General features: G+C 39.7%; 1 protein-coding gene across 1 annotated transcript in view; it reads left to right on the forward strand.

Moving 5' to 3' along the window:
• dnah5l (dynein, axonemal, heavy chain 5 like) overlaps nucleotides 1–16,414 on the forward strand; it is a 296,635-nt gene that overhangs the window by 200,328 nt on the left and 79,893 nt on the right. Inside the window, exons 67-68 of the mRNA XM_063042366.1 lie at nucleotides 5,749–6,020; nucleotides 11,508–11,672. Of these exons, the coding sequence (XP_062898436.1) occupies nucleotides 5,749–6,020; nucleotides 11,508–11,672 (437 nt within the window). The remainder of the gene's footprint in view (nucleotides 1–5,748; nucleotides 6,021–11,507; nucleotides 11,673–16,414) is intronic.

Below are 16,414 nucleotides of genomic sequence, written 5' to 3' on the forward strand. Positions count from 1 at the left end.
AAGTTATAGAGCCCACACCTTGTCATCACTGTAAAATGACTCACATAAAGGCTGCAGTATTTTGAATTCCAATCACAATTTTTTCATTAATCTGTTCAAGAAATTTTATGCTTAGCTTAAGGAAGCCATTTTGTGATTTAAAATTATATTGTTCTATTATATGTAATTTTTTCAGGTTATTGTACTGATTTTGTATATTCTGCAAATTCTAATACTGTCTTAGCTAAAATTAGTTATAAATAATCATTTTATGTTCTAGAGCAACGTACTGAAAATGCTGGTGTAACTCAGCAGGTTGGGCAGCATCTATGAAATTAATAAACAGTTGATTTTTCTGGCTGACTGTTCGACTGTTGACTGTTCATTCATTTCCATAGATGCTGCCTTGCCTGCGAGTTACACCAGCATTTTGAATGTGTTGCCCTGAGTTTTGAGCACCTGCAGGGTCTTTTGTGTTTATTTTTTTTAGATTAGATTATGAGGACGCTCAGTCCTCGTTTATTGTCATTTAGAAATGTATACATTAAAAATGATACAATGTTCCTCCGGTATGATATCCCAGAAACACAAGACAGACCAAGACTAAAATTGACGAAAACCACATAATTATAACATACAGTTACAACATTGCAAAGCAATACAATAATTTGATAAGAGCAGACCATGGCACGGTAAAAAAAAAGTCTCAAAGTCCCGATAGACCTAACAGTTCACGCAGACGGTAGAAGGAAGAAACTCTCCCTGCCATGGGCTTCCAGCACCGCAAACTTGCCGATGCAGCATCCTGGAAGCACCTGTCCACAGTCCGACTCTGAGTCCGTCCGAAAACTTTGAGCCTCCAACCAACCTTCTGACACTGAGCACCGAACACCATCTCTGCCGAGTGCTTCGACCCCGGCCCCGGCCGCCAAGCAACAGGCAAAGCTGAGGATTCAGGGCCTTCCCCTCTGGAGATTTTGGATCACACAGTAGCAGCAGCAGCGAGGCAGGCATTTCAGAAGTTTCACCGGATGTTCCTCCATGCTCTGATGTCTACCTCCATCAAATCAGAATTGCGGACGGCCTCCTACTTGACAGATTACAGATATTCATCACCAGAGAGGCCGAGCATGCTGCGTCGCACCGCCATCTTCTCCTCCTCCTGACTTTACATTAATCAGACAAAATAAAATTGGAAATGAAATTGGGAATGTCACCTCCTTCACTGTGTGGTAGCAGTGAAGTACAATATTCCTTGTCTCTTAAAAAGCTTAAAGGAGCCTTTGATCTTTGTTGTTAAATGTAGAAAACAATTGAAATCCTCATTAAGCAACTTAACAGCAAGATGATCCATGTGTGGGTGTTTATGTATGTGTGGAAGCAATGTAGTGCACTTGGCAATGGCTTTTTCATCTCGTCTCTGCATTTCCATATCCACGCTTCTTTCCAAATCACTAAAAAGGATGTGAAAAAGATCGGGAGCTGGCATGGAAAATAATCATTTCATCTTGAACTCCTTATCCTGATCATTTCCTCCATATCTCCTCATTTGGTGTTTGCGATTTGGCTTCCTCCACATTGGTGACACCAAGCATAGACTAGGCAACTGTTTGGCAGAGGTCCTGTGCTCTGTTTGCATACATGTGATTTTGATTCTTTTCTGCAGTCCCACACTGGACACTTGATCTTCTCTGTTGCTAGGGAGAAGCCAAAAATCAATTGGAAGAGCACCCCACATTCCACTCAGATTATGACAGAAAGGCATAAATATACTAAATTTTCCAATTCCAATTTTCAGTTTTTCTGTGTAAGTAACCTAGTGCGCATGCGCCGGTCGTGCATGCAGCCTGGTACAGCCGTTCCAATCTATTCTTACTTTCTTCTTCTTACTTTTTAATTTACGTTATTTTTTGTATTTTTTTTCTCATGGTAACACGTTGGAGCTGCACCCTCTCTAACATGCTGGTAGAGAGAGTTTTATTTGGGTTTTTTTAGCGCTGGAAATGGTTACATCCCGACACGCGGGACAGAAGCAAGGTCGCATTGTGTATTCCAGCTAATGCCGGCCGGTTTAGCGAACAGAGCAGCGGACACCCCTGCTGAAATCCGGAGGAAAACACACAGAGGATGCAGAGGGGGATCACAAAGTCGAGGAAAGAGGACCGGGTCGAGACAACAGAGACTTTTGGAGAAGAGGAGTTCGGTGGGTAATACCGTTCCGCCTGACCGGAAGTGCACTGAGAGTGGTAAGCGTAAAGGAGTTGGGTGCTTACTGATCTGATTAACAACAGATGGTGCAATCCGGGTCATATTACGATCGAGGAACGTATTTGCAGACTGGCTATTGAACTTTTTTACTGTTGGACTTCGGCCACATTCCACTGTGATACAACACTGGGCGGCATGAGAGGTCGTTCCTGCCTGTGGCCATCAAATGTGCAGCTCCTCCCGTGGAGGGTCAGACACCCTGAGCCAATAGACTGGTCCTGGACTTATTTTCCATCTGCCGTAGTTTGCATTTTGCTGTTTGATTGTTGGTGGTTTTTTGTATTGCCATATCTACGCTCTATTCTTGGTTGGTGCGGCTGTAACGATACCAAATTTCCCTCGGGATTAATAAAGTATATCTATCTATCTATCTACACCCCCTATATTCTCCTCTCCCTCATACTTACACCAGTCCACCTTCCTCTTCCTGCACCTGGTTCCATTTATCCATCATTTCCTCCTCATCCAGCTCTACCTATTACCTTACCAGCCTCTGGGTCACCACCCTTTCCTCCTCCTTTTCCCATCTGCCCATCACCCAGCCCAATCTGTTTCCATCTATTCCCTACCAGCCTTTATCCTTTCCTCTTACCTACTGTTGGTTCCTGGCTATCTTTCCTGGTGCCTCTCAGTCCTGATGACTTCAATCATTTGTCTCCATAGATGCTGCTTAATCTGCTGTGGTCTTCCAGCAATCTGGTTTTGTTGTTGATTAGAATAATCAGCATATGGCAATTTTAATATAGATCAACAGAATTTAGACATAAGGGAACACAACAGAATAAACTGGCATGCAAAGACTTGAGCTTATTTTAATAATAACTTCCTGGATATGATGCATGGGAGAACAAGGCCTTCTCTACCATAGTGGGAAGAAGCCCACTGATGAACTAAAGAAATATTAGATGAATATCAGCCAGATGAATATTAGATGAATATCAGCCAGTGACATCAGCTGCAGTAAAAGTGCAGGAGCAAAAGAGAATAAGAACAAAAGTAGGATACATGGCCCTTCTAGCCTGTCCTGCAATTCAGTACGGCTGATCAGAACCAGAATCACTTTATTGGCAGTGTGTGAAACATATCAGAATTGACTGTGGTTCAGCGCTAAGTATAAAACACAGAACAATATATTACAGACAACAAAATGGCAACTAACAATTTACAAAACAGTGTTGCAAACAATTAGCAGAACAGTAACATCCACAAACGTCAATTATCAAGCTTAAATAAGTGTGAACGGACTAAATAATTATCAACAGAACAAGGAGAGCAGGGAAGTCCATTCAATGAATCTCGTGCAGGGACGGTGGGGTATAACACCTGAGAGAGATTTATTGAGAAGCTGGATAGCTACAGGAAAGAAGCTTTGGCGATGACGTGTAATCCTGGTGATGTTGGACTTGTAACATCTCCCTGACTGCAATTTGGTGAATAGGTGGCTGTTAGGATGGGTGGACTCAGCTTTTTACTTCGCTCTGGTGATGAAGAGGATTTTTAATGTCGGTAGCTGGCAGCCACTGATATTCTCTGATGAGTGGACAACTCGCTACAACCTGGACTTGGAGAGGGAGGAGGCGGTGGGAAACCAAAGAGTAACAGAGGATGTCACAATACTGTCAAATTTCCTGATCTGGCTTAGGAAGAGCAATCTCTGTTGGACTTTCCTAGTGATGTGCTTTTCCCACTTCAATGTATTGGTAATGGTTGTCCCCAGGGCTTTGAATGACTTGACCACAGATACAGCCTGACCATTAATTTCCAAGGGAGGAGGGCAGGTAGGAAATTGTTGGCAGAAGTTAATCCTCATTTCCACTGTCTTGCTAGTATTAAGCTTCAAGTTGTTATAAGTGCATCATACAGCAAGAGGGTCTACCTCTCTTTGATAGCAGGTCTCAGCATTACCAGAGATGAGATTCACCACAGTCATGTCATCTGTGAACTTTAGAATTTTAATGGGTTTGTCTGTGGAGGTACAGGCATTTGTATAAAGTGAGAACAGGAAGGGTTGAAAGAACACAGCCTGCGCTTATAGACATTGGGTCTGACAAGCAAGAGCCCAGTCTTACATACTGCTTCCTTCTTGTCAGGAAGTTTATAATCCACTGACAGAGACTGTAGGGTACACCTAGCTGGGTTAGCTGGCTCTGGAGCAACTCTGGAACAATAATGTTAAAGGCAGAACTAAAAACAAGATCCACACATTGGTGTTGGGGAAGTCCAAATGTTGAAGAATGTAATGAAGGCCCAAGTTAACTGCATCTTTAACTGAGCAATTTGCTCTAGAAGCAAACTGTAGTGGGTCAACAGAGGACCAATAATGGACTTAAGGCAGGCCAACTGCAGACATTCAAAAGATTTCATTACTACTTAAGTCAGAGTGACTGGCTTATAATCATTAAGTCCAGTGATCTTGTGTTTCTTGGGAAATGCAACAACTGTAGCATCTTCAAAACAGTCCTGAACCCTGCCTCATTTCAGGGAGGTGTTAAATATCTCAGTGAAGATAGGTGCCAGCTGATCCACCAGTGCTTTAAAGTACCAGCGGAGACACCACCTGGGCCTACAGCTTTCCTAATGCTCTTTTTTCCCTGTACACTTTTAACAATAGTCCTTATTTCTAAAATCCTGTCTCTTTTCAATAAAGGCTAATTATTGCCCTCACAACTTCCTGCTGACTTTTTGTGATTTGTGCATGACAACACATATCTTCAAACTTCACTCATTTGTAATTTCCCTCCTGGGGCTTCCTTAGACCTTAGCCTTGCAGAACTCCATCAAACAAATGGACTATTGATATGACCTGGTACAGCTTTCTCAGAATACCTGTTTACTCAATTAATCACACAAGTGATGAAAGATGATAAGGTGCTACTCATGATAAATGCAATGTTGGAAGCAAGGTGAATGCAGTGTTAGAATCAGTTTAATGAATTAAAGATCTAAAGAGACCAGTAAAGGGAATACACTGACCTTTTCTCTTCAGCCACAGACCCCTCACACAGCCTTCTCAGACCAAAAAAAAAAATAGGTAAAGGAGTAGGCTTCTTAGCCAATTAACCCTATCCATTGGAAACACAAAAGACGGCAAGTACTGGAATCTGGAGCAACAAACCATCAGAGAAATGCAAAACCCTGCACCAAGACCAGAAACATTGACAATTCCTTTCACCTAAATGATGTTCTCAACCCACTGTGTTCCTCCAGCAGATTGTCTATTAATCCTATCCTTTTTTCATTGAGTTCATGGTTGAACTATGAATAATTGTCGTGTACCCATATTTCTTACTTTGGTTAATCAATATTTGCAAATAAGTTTTAAAATTAGCAATTAATTTTAACTGGTGCTGAAGAGGATTATATTGTGAAAGAATAGAGTGCTAAATGGTACATTCTTGATAATTCACCATGGTGTATTAAATTTGAAAGTTAGTAATTAACACTACCTATGTTTCTGAGTTTAACAGTAATAATCAAATAAACATTATTTTACTTGGCCAGGTGGGGCATCGTTAGACCTCAATTCTGTAGAGCCCAAACCAAAGAAATGGATCATTGACATTACCTGGCTAAATCTGGTACAGCTCTCTCAGTCGTACCCATTCACCCAACTACTTGCACAAGTGACCAAAAATGATAAAGCTTGGAAGGCTTGGTTTGATGATGAAGCTCCTGAGGAATCGCCTCTCCCTGATGGATACGACACGACTTTGGACACGTTCCGCAAATTATTACTTATTCGGAGCTGGTGCCCAGATCGTACTATTGCTCAGGTAAATTTCTTCAAACTTTATAGTCTGTATACTTATTGATATCTAAGTCGAGCAGTGTATATGCTGCATGCATATTAAATGGGTCAACACTATCACATGAGTAACACTGCAATAGTCTTAAATTGCTCTATTAAAGTTCTAAGTTTTCTTAAGAACATCTGTGCACCAGCATAATATTTGAAGATACAAAATAGTTAAACAGAATCATTCTACCCTGTTAATCCAGGAAAAAAATAACAAAACTATCCTTTCTGTAGTATCAAGATGGTAGCTAAATGATTTTTGTATTTTGTATTTGTTAGTTTTTTCCAAAGTCCAATCAATATATTAATTACTTTTCATATAAAAATTGATTTCAATCCTCAATTTGTTTTTCATAGTTTGGAATTCTGCTTACTTGCCATGTAATCACATTCAAAGTAAATTTTCATGTTTTGTTTTCACCACGCAAGTTTGTAAAAATCAATAAAATTTCAAGGCTAAGATAGCTTGTCTTTTCAAGACTGAAAACTATTTGACATTTCTCGATACAACCTTTGGTGCTTAATGATGCTGTGCTTCACTGATACTTGAAACGTTACCTGACCAAACATCATGTAGTTTGATTACTGCTTCCTCTGAGATTTTGAATAACACACACAAAATAATATAGGAACTCAGCAAGTCAGGCAGTACTTATGAAGGGAAATAAAAAGATGATGTTTTGGCCAAGACCCTTCATTAGGAGTGGAAGGTAGGGTGCAGAATCAGAATCAGAATCAGGTTTATTATCACCGGCATGTGACGTGAAATTTGCTAACTTAGTAGCAGCAGTTCAATGCAATACATAATATAGATGAAAATATAAAATAATAACAATAATAATAAATAATAAGTAAATCTTATTCAGTATACTCTGTACAGTATACGTATATTAAATGGATTAAAATTCATGCAAAAAACTGAGATAGTGTCCAAAGGTTCAATGTCCATTTAGGAATTGGATGGCAGAGCGGAAGAAGCTGTTCCTGAATCACTGACTGTGTGCCTTCAGGCTTCTGTACCTCCTACCTGATGGTAACAGTGAGAAAAGGGTATGCCCTGGGTGCTGGATGTCCTTAATAATGGACGCTGCCTTTCTGAGACACCGCTCCCTAAAGATGTCCTGAGTACTTTGTAGGCCAGTAACCAAGATGGAGCTGACTAAATTTACAACCCTCTACAGCTTCTTTCGGTCCTGCGCAGTAGCCCTTCCCATACTAGACAGTGATGCAGCCTGTCAGAATGCTCTCTACAGTACATCTATAGAAGATTTTGAGTGTATTTGTTGACATACCAAATCTCTTCAAACTCCTAACTATAAATAAGGGCGCTGTCTTGCTTTCTTTATAACTGCATCAATATGTTGGGACTAGGTTAGATCCTCAGAGATCTTGACACTGCTCACTCTCTTCACTTCTGATCCCTCTGTGAGGATTGGTATGTGTTCCTTTGTCTTATCCTTCTGGAAGTCCACAATCAGCTCTTTCGTCCCTAAGCCCAAATAAAAGGTGGAGGAGGGGGAGGGGTACAAACTGGCAGATAATAGATTGAGTCTCCTCTAAGGTTTTGTCTGTACATTTCAGATGTTTGTATACTTTGTTGTCCAATACTCTTCAGCGGCATCAAATCTTAGGTATTTTTTTTATTATCATCCTTAGATGTTGAACACTATTCACGGACTAAATTTTTTCCCATCTTTTCATCCTATGTGGAATTTTCCATTTGTTCCTATTAAATTTTATTATTTATTCATTCACCATTTCCATGTTTTCTTCATTTTGTATTTCCCTTTGTCCTTAGAGTATAAATTGACCTTTCTATTTTAATTGTTACCGGTGTGAGTAGTGGTGATGTTACAGCACCCACTGTTCTTGTGTAAAAAAATCAGAGAGAAATCTCTTGAGTATGCCCATGCACAGTTAAGATAGAAAGCTGCAATCCAAGTTAGTTTGCTATTCCAGAGACTTTCATTTGTAACTCCTCAACAAATGAAATAATCCATAATACATGCAGCTAGTCCTGGAAAGCATTCAAGCATGGGCCGATAATTAGCAAGTTGTGCTGAAAGTACAAAGGGAATCTCTTAGAGATATTGAATTCCATTACCATCACTGAGTCCATCAACTTCTAAGGGGTGTCAGCATTGTCCAGAAACCGAATTTGACCAGACATTTAAAAAAAAAGTGACTTCAAGAGCAGGTCAGAGGCTGAGTATCCTGCAGTGAGTAACTCACCACTTGAGATTACATCATCTGATAGGCACAATCCAGGAGCAGGATGTTATATTCTCCAGTTTTCTAGATGAGTGTATCTACAACACACAAAACACTCAGTAATATCTGCAACAAAGGACTCCACATTCATTCCCTCTACCATCACACCACCCACAAAATTGACAGGAAGTAGGCCTTAAATTCACTAGAGTTACTTGTCCAGACTATTTTGACTGCACCTCTCAAACCCATTACCAATACCATCAAGATGACAAGAGCAACAGGTACTTCAATTTTCTCTCGAAGTTTCACTGCATAATGAATTAGGTTATATCTTTGTTCCTTTATTATAATTTGGACTAAATTGTGGATAAATCTGCCCACAGCATTGTGGAACTATATTTTAAAGAAGACTGTGAATACAGTATAGTTCAAGAAAATGCCTCATCACCACCTTTTCAGCTCCTCAAAGGCTAACCTTTTCAATGATGCCAATGTTTCAAAAATGAATAAATTAAATAGTGAATTCTTTGAAGTTCAAAGTTCAAAATGATAGGGAAAAAAGTAATGATCATAATGATCAAGTTATCTTTCCTTTCTGGTTCAAGAGCCTGATGTTTCACGGGTAATAACTCTTCCTGACATGGTGAAGATCCTGAGGCTTATGTACCTTTTTTCTGATGGCAGCAGTGAGAAGCGAGCATGGCCTGGGTGGTGGGGTCCTTGCTTATGGATGCTGCATTCCTAAGACAGCACTCCATGTAGATGTGCTCAGTGGTGGGGAAGGCTTTACATGTGATGGACTGGGTTGTTTTCACTACTTTTTATAGGCTTTTCCATACAAGGGCATTAGTGTTTCCATACCAGGCTGTAAAGCAACCAGTCAATGTACTCTCTACCATGCGTCTATAGAAGTTTGCCCATGCCCAAATGATGGCACGCCAAATCTTCACAAACTTCTAAGAAAGTAGAGGCATTGTTGTGCTTCCTTTGTAATTGCATTTACATGCTGACCCTGTACAGATCCTCTAAAATAATTACACAGAGAAATTTAAATTTCCTGACCCTCTCCACCTCTGATCCCCTGATGAGAACTGGCTCATAGTTCTCCGGTTTCCTCCTCCAGAATTAATAATCAGCTCCTTCGTGTTGCTGACGTTGTTGTCCTGCACCACTCAGCAAGATTTTCAATCTTCCTCCCATATGTTGATTCATCACCGCCCTTGACTCAGCCAATGGCAGTGGTGTCATCGGTAAACTTAAATACCGCATTGGAGCTGTGCTCTACTGAAGCAAGTATAGTAAGGGCTGAAGCACACAGCCTTGTGGCACACCTCTGCTGAGGGAGATTGTGGAGAGATGTTATTACCAGTCTGAATTGACCGGGATCTGCAAATGAAGAAATCGAGGATCCAGTTGCACAAGGAGGTATTGAGACCCAGGACTTGAAGCTTATTGATTAGTTTTGAGGTGATATTACTATTGAATGTTGAGCTGTAGTAAATGAAGGGCATCCTGATGTATGTATCATTGTCTAGGTGTTCCAGGATTGAGTGAAGAGCCAATGCAATGGCATCTGCTGTTGACCTGTTGTGACAATAGGCAAATTGGAATGGATCCAAGGTGCTTTTCAGTCAGGAGTTCGTATTTTTCATCCCCAACCTCTCAAAGCACCTCATTACAGTGGATGTAAGTGCGACTAGACAATAGTCATTGAGCCCGGTTACCACATAATTTATTAGGCCTCGGTGAAATTGAAGCCCCCTTGAAGGAGGTGGTTACCTCAGACTACCAAAGCAGGAGGCTAGAGATATCAGTGAGTTGATCAGTTAATTGGCCAGATACCCTGCCTGAGTCAGATGTTTCCGTGGGTTCATCCTGCTGAAGAATGCTCTCACATTATCCTCAGAGACGGAAATCATAAGGTCATCAGAGGCTGTGGGAGTTTGTGAAGGTGCCTCCATGTTTTGATGGTCAAAGCGAGCATAAAAGGCATTGGGCTCTTCTTGATGTGAAGCTTTGTTGTCACCTACATTGTTTAACAAGCAACCTTTTTGACCCTGAATGTTTAAGTTATGAGTTACATCCAGTTAATTTAAATTGATTTTGGAGGTCTAATTTATATGCATGTTTCAGTGAGGGTTCTTTTATTTGACTGGGTAACAAGCTTGCCATTTCTGTCATCTTTACAGATCCCATAGATCCTCTGTAAAAGGCGACAACTTGGATTAAAAAAGAGTAGTGGACCCAACTTTAGTATTTCATTTCCAATTTAATTTACAAATATTGACATGGCTACTGTTTTCAACTATTATCTATTCTCTGAATTCAAAAAAACTTTGAATATAACTAACACTATAATGTTGTCAAAGGTTTTCCAGAAGGAAAAACAAGCATAGGTATTTAATGATTTGCAGCAGTGTCTTGCTTTGTAAAGAATCTCATACTGGGGCAAGCTGTTACTAAAGTATATTTGTCATCATTAGTCTATGTTCAGTCATGACCAGAATGCCTTGATTGAGCATATGCTCATAAAGGCATCAGGCCATGATATTAGTGAGGTGGTGTTATTCATATTTTATTTAGGTATTATCCATAGTGTGTTGCTTAGGGGTTTCAAAGGTCAGTGGTGTGGCATTCATGAGGTTTTAAAATTCATACTCAGCTCTAACATAGCAAAGGGTATCCAAAGTGAATGAGTTGCTATGGATACAATAACTACGGGTAAGACTGAATGTGAAACCAAATGAACTTGTTTATATTTGTAAGTTATTATTGCTAAAGAAACTCTGAACTGATATTTCATCAATGCAAGGCATTATGTCTTATGCTTTGCAATACAATTTACAATAAGAAAAACACAAAAATATTTTAAGGTTTCAAATTATGACTATGTACTAAGTGTTTTTCTACAGTAAGATCAGATGAGTGCATTCAGTAATTGTTCGCTACAGTCCATGAGGCATAAGCGGAACATATTATCTTATTGAACATTCAAATGATTTCACGAGGAACATAAAAATGTGATTAATTTTGCATTGTTTAGTCATTTAAGTGCAATAAATCATTTTTATATTGCTGATTATGATTTTCATCAATCAGTTTACGTATTTTTTTGTTCAGATTATATTCCTAAAATTTGCTAATGTTGTATAGTTTTTGTAGAGAATCTTCTTCAACAGCCAAAAAGCTCGTAACATTTTCTGGTATATTTGATGGCATCCATAGTTCTCAGTAATCTTTCTTTTTCTAGGCACGTCATTATATTGCTGAGTCCCTTGGACCAAAATACGCAGAAGGGGTTATTCTAGATATGGAAGCGATGTGGGCAGAAGGTGATAATCGAATTCCTTTGGTTTGCTTCCTTTCCATGGGTTCTGATCCTACTGAAAATATTGAGCGTTTGGCCAAGACCAAGGTACAAAAAAAGTGAAAGGTTTGAGTGAGGCTTTTTTTATTGTTTAATTCTACAATGTCATCTGTGCTAATTTTTTTAATTTTATAGTGACACACAAATGTGACTTTACTATATAAATGACCGGATTTAAAAACAAGAACTGTTAGAAATAGGGAGAAGAAAACAAAGATTTCAACCGGACCAGCACCATACCCTAGGTGACAGGAATCTGAAATAAAATCAAGGCAGATTGATGGCATAGCTAGTACAGTTGTTCCATTCACTGCTCCAACAGCCTGGGTTTTAATCCTGACCAGTGACATTGCTTTTGTACACTCTTACTGTGACCATATAGATTTTCCCTGGGCACCTGGTTTCTTCCTATAGCCAAAAGCATACTGGTTTGTAATTGGCTACAGTACATCTCTTCTATTGTGTAGGTAAATGGTAGGATCTTTAGGGAGATTATGGGAATGTCAATAGAGTAAAAAGGTTTAGTACTGATGGGTGCTTGATGGTTCACACAGTCTTACTGGACTGGTGTTTTTTCTGTACTCTGACTGTATTTGTGGAGAGAGGATCAGAGGTAGTATTTCGGGTAGATGACATTTTGTTGGAATTAGCTATTTTTCCAACAACACCTAACAGAATGCTGAGGAAAAGGAATCTCACTTTCCAATTAGGTATATTACAGCCCTTATATTTGAGCGCAAAGTTTAAAAAAATCAAATAAGAAGCCTTTTCTGTTCATTTCAGAACCGGTTAGTGGTTTTATGAAGTCATCAACTGAAATATTAACCTTTTCTCTCAGAGATGTTGCTTGATCTACTGAATAGTTCCTGGATTCTCTATTTTGTTTTATCTTTCCAGCATCCGCAGTTTCATATTTTTCATAAACCCCTGTTATATGTGAGGAAGTATAGATCTGATAAAAGGCTTGTAGACAGAGTTGTAAATGCTGGAGACTTTGTAAGAATTGACAGCAGGGTGACCATCAGGAGTGTTGGCGATCAGCTCTACATATACGTGTAGGAGATTGGCAGGAGAATGGAGCTGAGAGGGAAATGGATTGACCATGATGAAATGGCAGAGCACTCCTAATGGACCAAATGGAGTTATAGAGAAGAACATCACAGAAAAGGCCCTTCAGCCCATCTAGTCAATGCTGAAAACTATTTAAATTTCCTGCTCCCAATGACCTGCACTGGAAATATAGCCCTCAATTTTCCTACTATCTATGTACCTATCCAAACTTCTCTTAAACATTGAAATCAAGTTTGCATGGGCCACTTGCACTGGCAGCTCGTTCCACACTCTCCCAATCCTCTGAGTGAAGAAGTTTCTCCTCATGTTCCCCTTAAACTTCTCTCTTTTCATTCTTAACCCATGATCTTTGGTTGTAGTCCCACCCAACCTCAGTGGGAAAAGCCTGCTTTTATTTACACTATCTATACCACTTGATTTTGTATACCTCTATCAAATCTCCTCTCAATCTTCTATATTCTACAGAATAATGTCCCAACCTATTATATATTTCCTTATAACTCAGGTGCTCCAGATCCAGCAACGTCTTTGTAAATTTTCTCTGCACTCTTTCAACCTTGTTTACATCTTCCCTGCAGGCAGATGACCAAAACTGCCCACAATACTCCAAATTAGGTCTTATACAACTTCAGCATAACATCCCATCTCCTGTACTCAATACTTTGATTTTTGAAGGCCAATGCGCCAAAAGCTTTCTTTATGACCCTATCTACTTGTGACACCACTTTTAATGAATTATGTACCTTTATTCCCAGATCCCTTGTTCTACCACACTCCTCCGTGCCCTATCGTTCACTGTTTAAGACTTAAACAGTGGTCCTACCAAAGTGCAAAACCTCACTTGTCTGCATTAAATTCCATCTGCCATTTTCCAGCCTATTTTTCCAGCTGATGCAGGTCCCTCTGCAAGCCATGATAGACTTCTGCACTGTCCACTATACCCTCAGTCCTGGTGTCATCAGCAAATCTGCTGATCCAGTTAACCACATTATCTTCCGGATCATTGATATAGATGACAAACAACAATGAACCCAGCACCAATCCTTGCAGCGCACCACTAGTCACGAGTCTCCAGTCAGAGAGCCAAACCTCTACTCCCGCTCTCTGGCTTCTCCCACAAAGCGAATGTCTAATCCAGTTTACTACCACATACTGAATGCTGAGTGACTGAAACGTCTTGACCAGCCTCCTAGGCGGAACCTTGTCAAATGCTTTACTAATGTCCATGCAGAAAACATGGCTTGCCATGCATTGTCTTCATCAACTTCCCTGGCAACTTCCTGGAAAAATTCTATAAGATTGGTTAGACATGATCTACCATGCACAAAGCCATGAGGACTTAATCAAACCCTGTCTATCCAAAATACTTATATATCCAGTCCTAATTCTGCCCCTATGTCTTTTGGTCTTATGGTGTTACAAATGGATAATGGATCCTGTCAAACATAATTGGAACCAATTATGAAAATTCTGTTAAGTTATTCAAAATATTTTAATTGTGATGGAAAAGTATGGCAAAATGCAGTGGACATAAAACTGCAGTGGATTTTTATAGCCAATTGAAACAGGAAGCAAGTGAAAATTTAACAATTAGTTGAAAAAAAGAACACGTCTGAATTTCCAACTTGCTGGCAAAATAACCAAGTCTGCTAACATTATTCCCATTGTGCATGAATATGCAAGAACTTTATAGATATTTGTATAAACACATTGATCCATTTAGAGTCACGGGGTCATGCAACATGGAAATTAGCCTTTTAGCCCAACTGGATCCTCTGATAATGGATTTGTTAATAGAGTGTCAGACAGTGTAAAGCTGTGGTAGTTTTGTGTTCTACATTCCACACATGTATCCTACTCAAACACTGTTCAAACTACACCTAAGATGCCGCACAAGCAGTGTAACAGCTGCATATGGCAGTTGTTAAAAATAAGGTCTTAAAATTGCAGTGATTGAAATCAAATACAGTGGATTCCACTTAATTTGGACATGTTGGGACCAATACTTTTTAGTCCAATTAAATGGCTGCCCCAGTCAGCTGAGGTTTCATGGAAATAGTTGAAAATGTATATAAAAAAAGACAAACTGAATAACAAATTATATATTTAACTGAAATTCAGAACAAACTAGAACACTACCAATACTACTGCAGTACTATAAAACCATGTATTAGTTCCTAAGTAACACACACAAAATGCTGGAGGAACTCAGCAGGTCAGACGGCCTCTATGGTAATTAATAAACAGTCAATATTTCAGTCTGAGACCCTTCTTTCAGTCTGAAAAGAAAGGTGGAAGATGCCAGAATAAATAGGTGGTGGGGAGGAGGGTAAGGGGGGGGGTAGTTAGAAGATGATGGGTGAAACTAGGTGGGTAGGAAAGGTATGGGGCTGGAGAGAAAGGAATTTGATAGGAGACGAGAGTTGGACCATAGGAGGGGACCAGGGGGAGGTGATGGACAGGTGAGAAGAGGCAAGAGGCCAGAGTTGGGAATAGAAGAAAAAGAGAGAGGGGAAGGGAATTTTTTTTAAAGAAAAATATTTCCTAGTTCTTATTGATGGAGAAATTCATCCGTGTTATGTTCTTTTGACTGTAAATTAACAAAATCAGTGCGGACAATTCTAGTGCAGATAATGGACTACCTTTATACAATGCTGTTGATGATTGCATCCTCCAAATCTTCATTTTTAATGTAACATTCAAGATGATTGTTGAATTCTTCAAATTCTTCATAGCTTCTAAATTGTTGAAGTAGTGAAATACTTTCAATTTCACCTCTGGCTGTTTCAGCCAACTTCAAGCATGAACGCTTGAATACAGTGAGCAAACCATGGTGCCAGAGGACTGGAAAATTGCGAATGTCACTCCACTCTTTAAGAAAGGAAGGAGGCAGCTGATAGGAAATTATAGACTAGTTAGTCTGACCTCAGTAGTTGGGAAGATGTTGGAGTCAATTGTTAAGTATGAGGTTATGGAGTATTTGGTGATACAGGACAAGATAGGACAAAGTCAGCATGGTTTTCTTAAGGGACATCTTGCCTGACAAACCTGTTGGAATTCTTTGAGGAGATTACAAGTAGGATAGATAAAGGCAATGCAGTGGATGTTGTATATTTGGACTTTCAGTAGGCCTTTGACAAGGTTCCACACATGAGGCTGCTTACCAAGTTAAGAGCCCATGGTGTTACAGAAAAGTTACTGGCATGGTTAGAGCATTGGCTGATTGGTAGGAGGCAACAAGTGGGAATAAAAGGATCCTTTTCTGGTTGGCTGCCAGTGGCTAGTAGTGTTCTGCAGGGTTGGTGTAGGTACCGCTTCTTTTCATGCTGTATATCAATGATTTAGATGATAGAGTACATGGCTTAGTTGCCAAGTTTGCAGATGATACGAAGATTGGTAGAGAGGCAGGTATTGTTGAGGACTCAGGAAGGTTACAGAAGGACTTGGACAGATTAGGAGAATGGGCAAGAAAGTGGCAAATGAAATACGATGTTGGAAAATGCATGGTCATGCACTTTGGTAGAAGAAATAAATATGCAGACTATTTTCTAAACAGCGTGAAAATCCAAAAATCTGGGAGTCCTTTGCAGAACACCCTAAAGGTTAACTTGCAGGTAGAATCAGTAGTGAGGAAGGCAAATGCAATGTTTTGAGCTCCTTATCTAAGAAAAGTGGTGTTGGCATTGGAGAGAGTTCAGAGGATGTTCACAAGGATGATT

This window comes from Mobula hypostoma, chromosome 3 (genome assembly GCF_963921235.1).
Source record: "Mobula hypostoma chromosome 3, sMobHyp1.1, whole genome shotgun sequence".
In the NCBI taxonomy this organism is placed as follows: Eukaryota; Metazoa; Chordata; class Chondrichthyes; order Myliobatiformes; family Myliobatidae; genus Mobula; species Mobula hypostoma.